At 35.8% G+C, this 15,209-nt stretch overlaps 1 protein-coding gene across 1 annotated transcript; it reads left to right on the top strand.

The window, feature by feature from the left end:
* The first annotated feature begins 7,251 nt into the window (after positions 1–7,251).
* On the top strand, positions 7,252–9,069 carry LOC7483641 (uncharacterized). Its single transcript, XM_002316734.4, has 2 exons — positions 7,252–7,556; positions 7,872–9,069. The coding sequence occupies exons 1-2, from the start codon at positions 7,457–7,459 to the stop codon at positions 8,705–8,707; spliced, it is 936 nt and encodes a 311-aa protein (XP_002316770.4). The 5' UTR covers positions 7,252–7,456; the 3' UTR covers positions 8,708–9,069.
* The last annotated feature ends 6,140 nt before the right edge of the window (positions 9,070–15,209 follow it).

Genomic DNA, 15,209 nt, shown 5'->3' on the forward strand with positions numbered 1-15,209 from the left:
TTCCATATGTATTTATTGGCTATGATGATCATTATAAAGGTTATCGCTGTCTTGATCCTATTTTAGGTCGCATTTATATATCTCGAAATGTGGTTTTTAATGAGGCAAGCTTCCCCTACTAGCAACCTCAGACTACACCAGTCGCCCAATCCACACCTACCGCTCACCTTGATATTGGGCTCGGTCTATACTCTTAACAAATCAACAATTCTATAGGTCTAACCTAATCTGCCCTCATTATTCTTGACTCTCCATCAGTCAACCCTTCTGCAAGCCCACCGTAACCTCCACCCATACAATCTAATCTAACACAACCTCTCTCCCCTAGTCCAACAGAAGACATTCTTTTCTCTGTCTCCCAATCCCACAACCCCTTACCACTTTTCTGTCTCCCTCGCTACCATCCAGCTCTACAAACCCAGCGTTCGTCACGGACACCACAAACCCATCATTCGTGTCAACGCCTCCTTCTTCACCTCTGGACCCATCTCTCCTCTCAAATTCTCCCGATACACAAAACCCTCCTAAAAAATTTAAGAGTCTCAAGTCCATCATCCCCTTTGGTCCTGCACCAAAACCCCTATACTCCCCAACCAACCTGCACCCATTGCCCCATGCTCTCTCTACTGCTTACTCTGATCCCATGTCCTTTGAACAAACGAGTTTCACCCAGGCTTCCAAATATAATCACTGGCAAGCTGCCATGAAGGATGAATATGATGCCCTCATAAGGAATCAAACATGGTCTTTGGTTCCAGCAACATTTTAAATGAATATTGTGGCTTGCAAGTGGGTCTTCAAAGTAAAATGAAAAGCTGATGGCTCCGTTGACTGCTACAAGGTCCGCCTTGTAGCCAAAGGCTTCAATCAACAGGAAGGATTTAATTATGAAGAAACATTTAGCTCGGTTGTTAAACCGACCACTATTCACACTATCTTATCTCTAACTGTGTCTTATAACTGGTCTCTTCAAAACTTGATGTTCATAATGCTTTCTTGAATGGATATTTGCAAAAAGCGGTGTACATGAAACAACCCTCTAACTTTCATGATTCCTTACGTCCTCAGGATGTATGTCGGCTCCATAAGGCTCTTTATGGCCTTAAACAGGCTCCCCGAGCTTGGTTCCAACGTCTCAGTGCCTTTCTCCTTGCTCAGGGATTTGCTCACAGTCAATCTGATGCATCGCTTTTTATTCATCATTCCTCTTCCTACATAGTCTATGTTCTCATATATATGGATGATATCATTGTCACCAGGTCTGAACCACAAAATATCCACCGGTTTCTTGATCAATTGTGCTCCACCTTTGACAGTCGCCGACTAGGTGAGCTCAACTTTTTTCTTGGCATGGAAATTACATGGTTTCCTGATCATTTATTTCTATCTTAAACTAGATATGTAGTTGATTTATTGAAACGATTTAATATGACTGATTGCAAACCATGTCCTACATTATAATACATGTAATTGCTCTTCTCTGGCATGGAAATGACATTCATCAGCCATAATGATTAATTGACAATCCCTCTGTAATACATGTAATTGATTGGACTTACCTTATATTGCTGAGTTTCTGTAAATAGACTTGAGAAAGTCTAACCCATGTACCAATATTTATACTGCAGACAATACATAGAACGATAATCTTGAGTGTGGCAATTGTTCTTAACCTCTCTGTTCTCATCCCTCTCCTCTTTTCCTTCGAGTTCATTTTCTTATATGGTATTAGAGCTCTTTTGAGCTAACCCTCAAAATATCAATCCTACCCAAACTAATGGCCAACACACCTAAATCTGGAGAATCAAGCAACCTTGATATGTCAAAACTAATTTCTGAAATGTCAAAACTTTCCTCACCTCCATTCTCATCCCATTCTTTGCCCACCTCCTTCAATATCTCATCTTTATTCACTGTTCCTATGGATCGCACCAACTACTTGAGTTGGAAATCCTAATTTGAAGATATACTGGAGATGCACAGCCTTACAGCAGTCGTCAAGAACAACACAGACCCACCCAAAGTGCAAGAAGATGGTTTTATGCACCCAGAGTTAGCCAAGGATAAATTGGTCCTGAGTTGGATCAAAACAACTTCCTTCTCTTCCATCAAAACACTTCTCATCCCTTGTACCACTGCTCATCAAGCTTGGACCATGCAGGCCAAGCGCTTTTCACCTCTTGCTAGTACCCGTGTACGGATTCTTCAAGACCAAATTCGCACTCTCCGTAAGGACAACAACACAACAGTGGTTGATTATTTTAATTATGCCAAATCACTCTTCGATTCTCTTACACAATTTGGTGCAACAATGGATGATGATTATCTCAAACATATCCTATACTGTGACCTTCTGACCCTCGATTGTCTTGTATGGATGGTGATCCCTTATCTGATCCCTCTACCTATCGAAGCATGGTGGGTGGCCTCCAATATCTTACTCTATCGTGGCCTGATATTTCATTTGCTGTTAATCAAGTGTGTCAGTTCATGCACAACCCTCGTTCTTCCCATTTTCAGGTTGTCAAGCGCATTCTTCGGTATATTAAGGGTACAATTAAGCAAGGTCTTATGTTTCACCAGTCCAATGACTTTACTTTACGCAGTTTTTCTGATGCTAATTGGGCTGACTCTGTAGATGATCGACGGTTTACCACTGGTTCTTGTATTTTTTTCGGACCTAATCTTCTCACATGGACTGCCAAGAAACAGTCTACTGTTTCTCGTTCTAGCACTGAAGCTGAATATCGTGCTCTTGCCTATACTGTCGCTGAAATCCGCTGGTTTGGTTTCTTGTTTCGTGAACTTGGTATCCCTCTTCAGTTTGCCCCTTGCATCTATGTTGATAATCTCTCCGCCATCTATATGGCTGCCAATCCTATTTTCCATGCTCGCACTCGGCATATTGAGATTGACTATCACTTTGTTCGCGAATTAGTTGCTCGCAAAGCTCTTCATACCTTCTATGTTCCCTCATCTCATCAGCTTGCTGACATATTCACCAAAGACTTAAATCGTGATAGGTTCTCTCTTCTTAAGTCCAAGCTTAATCTTCGCGTTGCTCCGTTACGCTTGAGGGGGTAAAAAGAATACTACACCAGCAGAGCATACTACACCAGTAGATCCCATCAAATCTGTCAGTCCTATGCTCCCACTACATTAGCCTTAGAAGCCTTCTAATCATAAGCAACGACATTCATCAGCCATAATGATTAATTGACAATCCCTCTGTAATACATGTAATTGATTGGACTTACTTTATATTGCTGAGTTTTTGTAAATAGACTTGAGAAAGTCTAACCCATGTACCAATATTTATACTGCAGACAATACATAGAACGATCATCTTGAGTGTGACAATTGTTCTTAACCTCTTTGTTCTCATCCCTCTCCTTTTTTCCTTTGAGTTCATTTTCTTATATATACAACTTCCTATGTTTCCTTATCTCAAAATTGAAAGTGGTTATTGATAAATTGTTGATTGATTGGATTGAAATTTTTAGGAGGCGATAATGTGTAGTATATTATGAAAAGTGATTTACTATAATGATAAAAAAACATTATAAATATTTTTTTTACCACAATAGCAAAATTGCTATGCATGAATTATTATCTACCACATTGACGAGATTCAATGTATGATCTGTTACCAATTAAAATGATGGAAATCATGTGTAATTTGTGTTAGACCGCCCACACAAAAATTAATATTGATATATATATACACACACACACACACATATAATCGACGTGTGAGATAGCCGATAAATGAACATATATTATATGGAAACTAGTTACTCTGGTTAATAGGACTAATGCCCTGGTTAATGAGCAATTGAAGAAACAAGTTATCCTAATTAATGAGCAATTGGAGAAACTAGTTACCTAGTTAATGAAATTAGTATTCTAGTTAATGAGCAATTAAAGAAACCAATTAATTTGGTAATGGAATAAATGCTGGTTTGGACTAGAGATGACATTAGTATGTTCTTAAGTTGTGCTAATTGTATTGATTTGCAAGGTTAAAGTTAAAATAATAAATTAATAGTTTAGTAATTGATGTGGTAAATATATAAAAGAGATAATATTAAATAATTATTGTGTATAAAACTAATTGTATTTGATGTCAAGAAATTATTAGGCACCTCATAATATTGTGCTGAGTAGTAAATCATGATTGTAGTGTTGGATTGAGATATTTGATGAAGTATCGATAACTTGGTATAGTTCAAGTATATGAAAAACTCCACCATAATTTTGGTAGAGTGTATATTATATAATTTTAAAAGACACTTATGCAAAATTATATGAAAATGGTTGGTTTTGTCATATAAAGTGATTAATAAGTTATTTGGCTAACCAATTAACAACAACAATAACAAGTAATAGAGTAAAGTGTATATGAGTTTGATTGTGTTGACAAGTTAAGGATTGAGTATTAAATTAGCCCTACCAACAAAATTTAACGAAAAAGAAAAATGATTTGAGTATGTCTTGTAAGTATAAAAATAATGGAAGGTTATATGATAAATTATAAATAATAAAAATGGACATGAGATAAGTGGAATAAATAATGAATCGAAGAAATTTCTCAATATGATAAGGGTGTTATATGGACTGAAGTACAATACATCTTAGATGTAATAAATGCTAGGAAAGTAAAAAGATGACATTAATTAAATATGTTGTAAGTTAAATAACAATGTGAATCAGTCGTGATTGTATAATGAGTTACGATATGTGCTAAAGGTGGTTGACAGAGGAAAAAATCATATGATTTATATGTGTTGAGGAAATAAATTGTTAGGTAAATTTCATGAGTTGTGAAATAATAATATTAATATAAATTGAATATATTCATGAAGTGAAAATAGTTATGAAATAATATCGACATTGAATCATAATATTTTTTTCTTTTAAATGTTAAAAAACTCACTCATTTGATTAAAAACATTTTTTCTTATACATTTTAATAACAATCACTATTTAATTAATTAAGTTTATTCAATTTATAAAAAAATAATTATTCTAATTCATTCATTTTTTATTGTTACAAGTGATTAAATAAATAAAAAAAAACTAAGTGTATGATGATTTTATTGTGAAGATGCATTGTCTACTCTCTCACAAAACATTGTAGATTTGAATAATCAATTTTTTTTTAAAATTTTCAGTTTGGTTCTCAAATGTTTTTCCCCCCCACAATTGAGTCATTCTCATCCCAAATTAATAGCCAATCACATCTTTTTTAAAGAGATTGTAAAATCGAAACATAGAGGACTAAAGTGAAAAATATGAAAAAAATAGGTGGCAGCTTTGAATTTTATAAAAAAATTGTTTGGTCCCCTATTTTTTTAACAAGTGGTCGGTACCTTTAGTTATCAGAAACTTTATTTTGATACCAAACTTTATTTTCCTCATTTCTCAGTCATTGTTTTTGTGAGGGGAAAGAGAGACACTCATTGAAATTCAACGTAGGGAGAGAAATTCATTGTTGACAACTATTCTGACCATCAAAATAGTTGAAATCGGTGTCAACAAAATCTATTCAATGAGGGGAATCTTATAATGGTTGTTTTGAGCTTCAATTTTGCTTAAAAAACAAGAACTAAGTCAAGAATAAGAGATTCTATATAGGTTGATTTTGTGAGTTGGCTTTTTTTGGTTTATTAGGTTGATATGTTAGTTTATTGATGTTTTAAGAGTGTTTGTAGAGTATTTTTAGGTTAAAATGTTTTATAGTCGTTGTTTTGAGCTTTAATATTGCTTAAAAAATCATATCTAAGTCGAGAATGAGAGATTTGATTCAAGTTAATTTTGTGAGTTGGCTTTATTTATTTATTTATTTATTTGGTTGATATGTTGGTTTGTTGATATTTTAAGAGTGTTTTTGGGTTTAAATAGGTTTTTTTTGGGTAAAAAACCCATATAATTGATTTTCAAGGCAACACTGTGGTGGGTGAATTATAGGATGGTTGTTTGTCTATTTTTTTTCTAATAAAAAAACCGACGACTTGTTGTTCAAATACAAGCACAATGAGGGTCTGTGCTTGAAGGCCCACACACCCAAGTTATTGCTTAGGGCACTAGGCCATGGGCCTGCGCTACCAGGTTATTTTTTAGATCTTTTTTGTTGTTTTTTTTTTGTATATTTAGGTTAACTATAGATTTATGTAAAAAAAAATTTAACTCGGTTGAGTTCATGGCCCGAATCGCAGGTTCGACTGGTTAAGCCACAACATTTAGTCTATTATTTTTTTGTTTAGTGCCGTTTTTGCCCCTCATTAAAAAAAATAATTTCATCATTTGTTATCGATGATTTATTTTCTTTTATTTAACTTAAAACAAAAAAAAATCAATTTGACCTTTTTATTCAATAATCTATTTTTTCTATCTCAGTCTCATGTATCCATCATGATTTTTTCTTCTTTTAAAAATAATATTTCATACAAAAAAATTCTCATGCGTTTTGTTTCTCATATAAATCCATTAAATAAAAAATAATCTCTAGGATAAAAAAATTATTGAATCCAATGGCATGCATGACTTGCGTCGCAAGATTGATTGGTTGACTTAATTTCAATTTTTTTTAAAAAAATCCAGTTTTGTTTTTTACTAATTTTGTTCTTCAACATTGAGGTAGTTGGAGATTTAACTTTTTAGTTTGTTTTTTTTTTTTAAGATTTTATAAATTTCGCATGCCAATCTAAATTGATATAGGTAGATCTAATACATTTCCGTCTCAGTATTAAATAAAAATACTATTTAATATAGGTTTAATTTTAAGTTTATGAGTAAAATCTATATTTATTAAAAGACACATTAGAAATACTTAAACTATATTTAGCGTTTGAAATTTTTTTTACTCTGAAACCGCGTCACAGCTCGACCAATGTAGTAGTTGTATCTTTATATCGAGTCGCTCTTTCATGTTAAAGGTGGGTCTCATGAGCTTATCTTTTATTGCTTGCTTTCCAAATATTCATTACTGAGGCTATCTCTTACCTCTTACCTCTGCAAAAAAGCCTATACCACAAGCTATATAATTGAGATGTTGTTCGACTCAAAAAAAAAAAAAAAAAACTCATGCACATTGAGAAATGAAGTGCATGTGTCAATTGGGTAGAGGCAATGTAGAATTTGCCAAGAAAGTCAAAGCAATAAATAGAGATTGAAAGAGTCAAACCCCATCTCCCACAATCACGCATGGTTTTACAGCCAAGAAATTTGTGTTACAAAAGAAGAGCAAACACAGAGAAACAGAGAGGGAGGGCAAAAAAACAAGAAAGAGGAGAGTGCAAATGCATTGCAGTCTCCCTTTTTTGGATCTCTCATAATAAAATAAGAACCAATTAAAAATTGATATCCAACACACCCTTTTCTTCTATTTGACGATTGATATATGTATCTAATATCTTAGACCTAACTAAATCGTGTTTCTGTTAAAACTCTTGCCATGGAAAATGTTAGCCGCGTTCGAGCATTTTCATCTCCTGAATTGCTACCGCTTCCAACAAGCTCGACTGATCAAGGGCCAGAAGATTATAGCTTAGAAGGTGATTGCGTTTTCTTTTTTCTTTTCTTCCTTTTTGCATCTGCTGATCAAGAGAATTAAACAGATCCATGACATGCCACTAGATCATAGATAATGGAAGGAAATAAATTAAGAAATATCCTGCTGCTTTAAAGCTTTTACATTCAACATGCATGGTATATAGCGTGGTAAACTAATGAAAAAATAAAATGATTAAGAGAGTTTCCCATGAGGCTTCGTATTAGCAATTAGCAGCATGCATCGAGCTATTTTTCTTTGTTGGGTAGAAGTAACTTGTTCTTCCTATTTGTACATAAATTCTCTTCTGCCGGTGTAGGTGTTGCAACAAATGTGAAGCTACTATTAAAACTAATCCAGGATCACAACGAAGCTAGCACAAAAGACAACGATGACCGTAAAATGCGAAGGTTCGCTGGAATGGTGTCCATTCTGGATGATGTTAAATTCCGAATCCAAAAATCCCAATCTGGCAAGAAGAAGGCACCTCAGCTTAGGCGGTGCAACACGGATCTTAGACGGAGTCAAGCTCCAGCAGACAAGAAACCGCAAGAATCTGTAGGTGACGAGAAAGAGCGGTTAAGGAAGCAGCTAAATGCAAGCATGGCGGCTCGAAAGAGCCTAGAAATGATGTGTTCAAGCTTGGGAAAGGAAAAGGAAATTATGGCAGCAGAGATTGCAAGAAAAGTTCATGAATTGAATGAAGCGGAGGAGCTGGTCAGTGACCTCAAAGCCCAAAATGAGACATTGATGGCAAAACTTCAAGCTCGTGCCCCGCAGAAGAAAAGTAGTAATAGCGGAGGAGAAGCTCAAGGAAATGCAGCACTTCAGGAGCGTAACCGGACGCTTTCAGAGCAACTCCTCAAGTCCCTTGATAGCTGTCGATCTTTAAAGAGAAAATACAAAGTCGCAAAAGAGGAAAACAGAGCAATTTGCGCTACAATGGATGTGATTAAGATCGAAGTAGGTGCAGGGCTTGAAAAAATACGTAGCTTTAGGAGCAGAGTGGCCATAAGCAAAGATATTGAAGAGGAGATTTCAGAATTAGAGCAAATGTTTGAGGGTTTTGAAATGAAGATCTCAAAACATAGGGACATTGAATGTGCTAAACCAAAAGCTGCGATCAATACTAGCAAGCCTCCTGTTCTTGAATAATATGAAGAAGAAAGGATGTTTTATTTTCCCCACAGGAAGACAATACTCTTAGGTATCTTCAATTATTTATAATGAGGGAAGCAGTTGTATCATATCCAAGTAGACATGATTAGTGATGTTGCTCAACTGTCCATGTGCAATTGCCTGATTCGGTTTTCCGGTGTACTCCCTAAACAGCTGTGCAATTCCAAAAGTTTTTTTTTTTGTTTTTTGCTGTATCTTGAGTCGCAGGATCTAAGCTCTTAGAATAAGTTCTTAAGGTTTCTGATGCATCTCATTGTAATGGATCCGTTATTGTGGTAAGCAATTCTCTACATATGTTCAATAATTATTAATTAATGCTCTTAGTGTTGAATGTTGAACTTGTTTTGTGAAAGGTAGTAGTATCATGACTAAACTTGAATAATTCAGTTAAGAATACTGAAGATCAACCACAACAGTTGACTTTACAAGAGCAATAAGAACAAAAGAATGAAGAAGAGTTCCAGGTTGCACCTTCTTTACCTCCTGGCTGATAGTACAACTGGATCCTAAAGTTCAGTTCCAAGGAAGACAAAAAGCATACACGAGATATACGATGTCACGCAGAGAATTAATCTTAATAATACTAGCATACTTTATTTGTTTATTTGTTTAGAGGTGATGATTCTATTACATTTGAAAAACCTTCCCACGAAGCTAAATGGAAGAAGAAGGAGATGAGTGCTATTAACAAAAATACTACATGGGATCTGACATAACTTCCCAAGGACACAAGGTAATTAGAGTTAAATGGGTATAAAAAAAAAGCAAAAAGACAAGTGGAGAAGTACAAAATGACGTGAATCATTGAATATCACCAAAGATTCATTAGAGGTGTCAATTGTACCTATTATAAGGTTTGAAAATAAGAAGAGGAATTGATTGGGTCGATTCTGAATGTTTTGGTTAATAAGTTGCAAATTTGCTAGATAAACCTTCATATACTGTTTAGGTTATATCTGAAACTACATATGAGATTTTATCGCGATTCTAGTTAAGATGAAAACTAGACATCTTAAGCTTTCCATCAATATTTGATAGGCCTATTAGCTCATCCAAATGAATAAGAATTACATGTTTGAAATCTGCCAACAAATAAGGAAATTAAAAAAAATAGATATTTTTCATATGATTTGTGGATTTTTACAAGGCAAGTAAATCATTACATGTGGAATCATTATTTTGCAAGGATTTTTCATGCAACAACAATCCTTATTATTTAAGAATATTAGAGGTGGTTTTGAGTTTTTTTTTTCTAATACATAATTTTATGCTAACAAATATAATTTTCTATTCAACCGTTGGATCCGGTTAAGAATTTTTCAGAAGATTCTAGAGGTCTTTTTTCTTATAGGATTAAAATTTCATAGTAATCAAACATTGTAAAAGCCTTGCGATAAGGTCTAAAAGCTACTGTGCGAGATTTATTTTATTTTTCTAGTTGGTTTATGATTCTTTTTTCTATTTGGATTAATACTCTTTTATTATTTTTTTAGATTTTTAAAGATGTTTTTATCTATTATAAATAGGGTTATTTAATTTGTTTTAGATTAATTAAATAAGAGACTTTGATTGTGAGAGATTACTCATACTTTAGTTTTTTTTTTATTAAACTCTTCATGAGTTATCAAAGATTAAATATTTTTGTGGCATTTTTCCTTATATTTTTAGTTTTTGATTGTCTATAATCAAAGATTTAAGGCCTTTCATCCAAAAACTTTGATTCATTGGTTCAAGTAATCATTGGGTCAGATTTTTATTAATATGATTTAAGCTTTATTAGGTTGTTTATATCTTGTTTGTGGATTCTAGAATTCTTACCGTAAAAACATGAGAATATTATCGTGAAAAGTCAGAATTGAGTGAAACACGAGTGAAGTGATATTATATTGAGTATAAACATACGAGAGGATGTGTGAAGATTTTTTTTACTAACATAAAATTTGAGATTTGACAATGTTTTCCAAATACAGGTCATCCCCCAAGGAAGACAAGAACATGTTCCTTTTCTTACAAGCTACGCAACAAGGATTTGAGTGTATGAATGTAGCATTCGATAAAATAAAAAATCAAATGGACAAGATTGAAGCTATACTTATTAATTTGCCAAGGTTTATAATAAAAAGAGGTAAGAGAAATTTAGGCTTGACAATTAAGAATCTTGTATGAGTTGCATGCTTCAAGGAGTGAAAGTCCACTAGATTCATATACTAGGAAGATAACACTGAAGAAAAGGTTGATCAACAAGACATGAGAGATTGGTGTGATGTTTTAAAAGGTTTAGAAGGTGGTGATAGTATGAAAAGAATTGTTGCTGCCTCATCAACTGATAAAGTGAAAGAAAAGGATTTGTTTGAGCAAATCTTTGTTGCTGAAACTTCAAATGCATAGGTCATTAGAAATATGAGTGGAGGCTAGAAGATGGTAGTAAACGAGGAGAGTAATCAAAATCACCGGAAAAACTTCTTGGGAAGTACCAAACCTTTTGGTTTATCAAAATCACTTGACCTCTATTCAGAAGGCTTGTGTTAGGTTTCTCATACAGATGTAGATTTGGCTACTTTGATTTAGGTGATGGTTTGACTCCTCAAGTTCAGAAATTCATTCAATCATACCATGATTTATTGATTAAGTTGAAGAATATATGAACACTTCGTCAAAGACAAATATAATTTACTGAAGCTTTGCAAAGTGAGATTCCAAGGCAATTAATATTTCTTTGAGTAATGGGAATTCAAGAGCATATACATGTTACACTAGTTAATGACTATAAGAAAATAGATCTTTTGATGAATTATCAGGAATGAGCACTCCAGTTGGTTGGCAATGCTCTTTTAATGTTGACAAATTATCAGGAATTCCAATGGTAAGACTGGCTTGAACCCTCTCGGCGGATTCAGTTGCCCTTACATAGTTTACGGTAATATTTTCAGTGGAGTAAGATACCTCTGCAAAAACATTTCCTAGGCCTTCCTGATGCTCATTTTCGTAGTCCAAAATTTGACACGCTTTTTCAAAAATTTTCCATAAAAAATCTAAAAAAATTCAAAAAATATATTTTTGAAGTATTTGTGTTATGCTTTTTTTTTTTTTGCATTTTCAGCATTTAAAAAAAAAATCAAAATTCAAATTAAAATTTATTTTCAACACGTTCAACTATTAATACGTCAATTTCAAAATAATCAATAATTTTTTATCATCGAGTATGTCATAATCTAGTTTTGGGTTTCCCCCAAAATTATCCTTTTCTTTTTAAAAAAGATTAAATTTAAACCAATTTGATTTAATCACGAGTTCTATTAGAAATTTAATTAAATTTAAGATTTAATTTGATTCAAATTAAAAGAATTAATTAATTACAATCACAAATGCGACACTCATTAACAAAATCCATCTAATGAAACTTCCACATTGTTCTAACTTGTTAATTCTTGATTATGTTCTGAACTGAAAGCAAACTTGACTTCTTCCCCTTTGTTTGCCAGGTTTCCCTTTGATATATGAGATTTTCTCATCATCAGGCAAAGGGTTTTCATGTTTGTCCATTTGGTGTTGAATTGGATAGACATTTTTTAATCATGTTTATCTCAATGGAATCCATCTCTCGTTTCTTGCACTCAGGACTACTCTTACCTGTTTTTCCATTATTCTTCCTTTTAAGGTCACAACCACAGAGGACATGCAGATCATGGCGTAGGTTATCAGCCCCTTGATGAACTGACTAAAAGAATAAAGGTTGACGTGCCAGATGTTTTTGGAAAATTAGAACCCAGTGCTTTTGAAGACTGGTTAACGGCTATCGAGGATTACTTCGATTGGTTTGTTGTTTTAAAGGATAGGAAGGTTTGTCACGTTCGGATGAAATCGAAGGGGTATGCACGAGCATTGTGGGGAAGCGTGGAAGAACAATTGCGCCGAACACGAAGACCATAATTTTCTAATTGGGAAGAGATGAAAGAGCGACTAAAGGAAAAAATATTTGCCCATTGACTATGAGCAGATGATGTTCCAAGAGATGTTGCAACTCAGGCAAGGATCATTGAGTATTGACCAATTTATAGATCGCTTCCACGAACTAACTGTCTGTAGTAAGATTGTGGAGACTAAGCAATAAACCTTAGCCCGATACCACACTGGACTATGCAGCGAGTGCGTAAAGAAATGTGGACTGCACGTTTAATCAATGTAGAGGAGGCGTATCAATTGGCACTCCGTATCGAAAAACAAATGGGGTCGTCGGTTGGGAGGAGAGGGACATCGTGGGAGTCAAGATCAGAACATGTCCCAGCATCTACAACCCAAAGGCCCCCATCGCTGAGGGATCAAGGTAGAGACGAGATAAGTGGAGATTATAAAGGAAAAACCAAAGCTTCGAATGAAGGACCACAATATTATAAGTGTAAAGGCTTTGGACACTATGTTGTGGTGTGTCCTACGAGAGAAAAAAAAATTAGCATTCATTTGTGAAAAGGAATTGATAGTAGAGGACGTTGTTGAAAACATGGAGGGAGAAGAAATCAATGGAAGTGGTCACAGTAAAGAAGAGCACTTGGGTGCATTAGACTTACCCAGCTGTGTTGTAACATCCCACATCGAAAGAAGAGTGTCCAGAGCCAGGGCATATTAAGGCAGTTGGTACCTAACCTTGTAGGACGCGTTTTGGGGCCTGTGAGCTGCTAGGAATAGAACCGTGAGGCGTGGAAGTCGGGTTGGACTGAGCTATAGCGGACAATATTCTACAAGGGGGAGCGCGTCGGGCCTTACATATGGTATCATAGTCGAGGACGGCTCGTTCTTAAAGTGGGGGGATTGTAACATCCCACATTGAAAGAAGAGTGTCCAGAGCCAGGGCATATTAAGGCAGTTGGTACCTAACCTTGTAGGACGCGTTTTGGGGCCTGTGGGCTGCCAGGAACAGAACCGTGAGGCGTGGAAGCCTGATTGGGCTGAGCCATAGCGGACAATATTCTGCAAGGGGGAGCGGGTCGGGCCTTACATATGGTATCAGAGTCGAGGACGGCTCGTTCTTAAGGTGGGGGGATTGTAACATCCCACATCGAAAGAAGAGTATCCAGAGCCAGGGCATATTAAGGCAGTTGGTACATAACCTTGTAGGACGCGTTTTTGGGCCTGTGGGCTTTCAGGAATAGAATCGTGAGGCGTGGAAGCCGGGTTGGGCTGAGCTATAACGGACAATATTCTACAAGGGGGAGTGGGTCGGGCCTTACATATGGTATCAGAGCCGAGGACGGTTCGTTCTTAAGGTGGGGGGATTGTAACATCCCACATCGAAAGAAGAGTGTCCAGAGCCAGGACATATTAAGGCAGTCGGTACCTAACCTTGTAGGATTTGTTTTGGGGCCTGTGTGCTCTGGACAATCTTCTTTTGATGTGGGATGTTACAATCCCCCCACCTTAAGAACGAGTCGTCCTCGGCTTTGATACCATATGTAAGGCCCGACCCACTCCCCCTTGCAGAATATTGTCTGCAATGGCTCAGCCCAACCCGGCTTTCACGCCTCACTGTTTTGTTCCTGGCAGCCCATGGGCCCTAAAACGCGTCCTACAAGGTTAGGTACCATTTGCCTTAATATGCCCTAGCTCTGGACACTCTTCTTTTGATGTGGGATGTTACATGTGTTATCCATCGAGTGTTGACAGAAACGAGGAAAGAACTTCAAGCTAATCCTGAACGGTTGTGCACAAATATTTTTCACATTCGCTTGGAGCATAATGGTCGGGCTTTGAATGTCATTATTGATAATGGCAGCAACATGAATGTGATCTCTAAAACTATCAGCGCTTAGGGTTGAAGACTGAGAAGCACCCCGCTCCTTACCAAATTAGTTGGGTTAATGAAGCCAATTCTGTCCTAGTGAAACAACGTTACTTGGTTAAATTTTCATTAGGAAGAAAATATATGGACGAAGCTTGGTGTGATGTAATTCCTATGACTGTTTGTCATATGCTACTAGGATGCTCGTGGCTCTATGATCGAAGAGTTCTCTATGATGGGTATGCTAATACTTACTCTTTTAATTTCAGAGGTAAGAAATTTGTGTTGGACCCTCTACAGATTTCAGAATTTGATACAAAATAGGAGGCTGTCCCAGTTTTGGCGATGCAACAATTCTCTCAAGCTATACATGAGGATAACATGGTGCTGGTAATAGTGAGTCGTGACGTGAAGCAAGAGGACAACATTATTCCAATAGAGTTTTCGACAATGTTGGAGGAGTTTCAGGATATCATGCTTGACGAGGTTCCAAATCAACTACCTCCCATGAGGGAAGTGCAATATGCTATTAATCTGATTCCAGGATCACCCTACCTAATTAACCACACTACCATATGAGCCCAACAGAGAATGAAGAACTAAGCCGATAAATTCAGCAATTACTAAACAAAGGATTCATTCGAGACAGTCTTAGCCCTTGCGTTGTTCTGGTTTTACTAATACCAAAAAAAATGGTAACTGGAG

Source organism: Populus trichocarpa, chromosome 11, assembly GCF_000002775.5.
Source record: "Populus trichocarpa isolate Nisqually-1 chromosome 11, P.trichocarpa_v4.1, whole genome shotgun sequence".
In the NCBI taxonomy this organism is placed as follows: domain Eukaryota; kingdom Viridiplantae; phylum Streptophyta; class Magnoliopsida; order Malpighiales; family Salicaceae; genus Populus; species Populus trichocarpa.

Bases quoted from the DNA above. Each gene is read 5' to 3' on its own strand.
- LOC7483641 (XM_002316734.4), top strand. From the start codon at position 7,457: ATGGAAAATGTTAGCCGCGTTCGAGCATTTTCATCTCCTGAATTGCTA. The intron at 7,557-7,871 runs GTGATTGCGTTT...CTGCCGGTGTAG, and splicing joins AGAAGATTATAGCTTAGAAG to GTGTTGCAACAAATGTGAAG.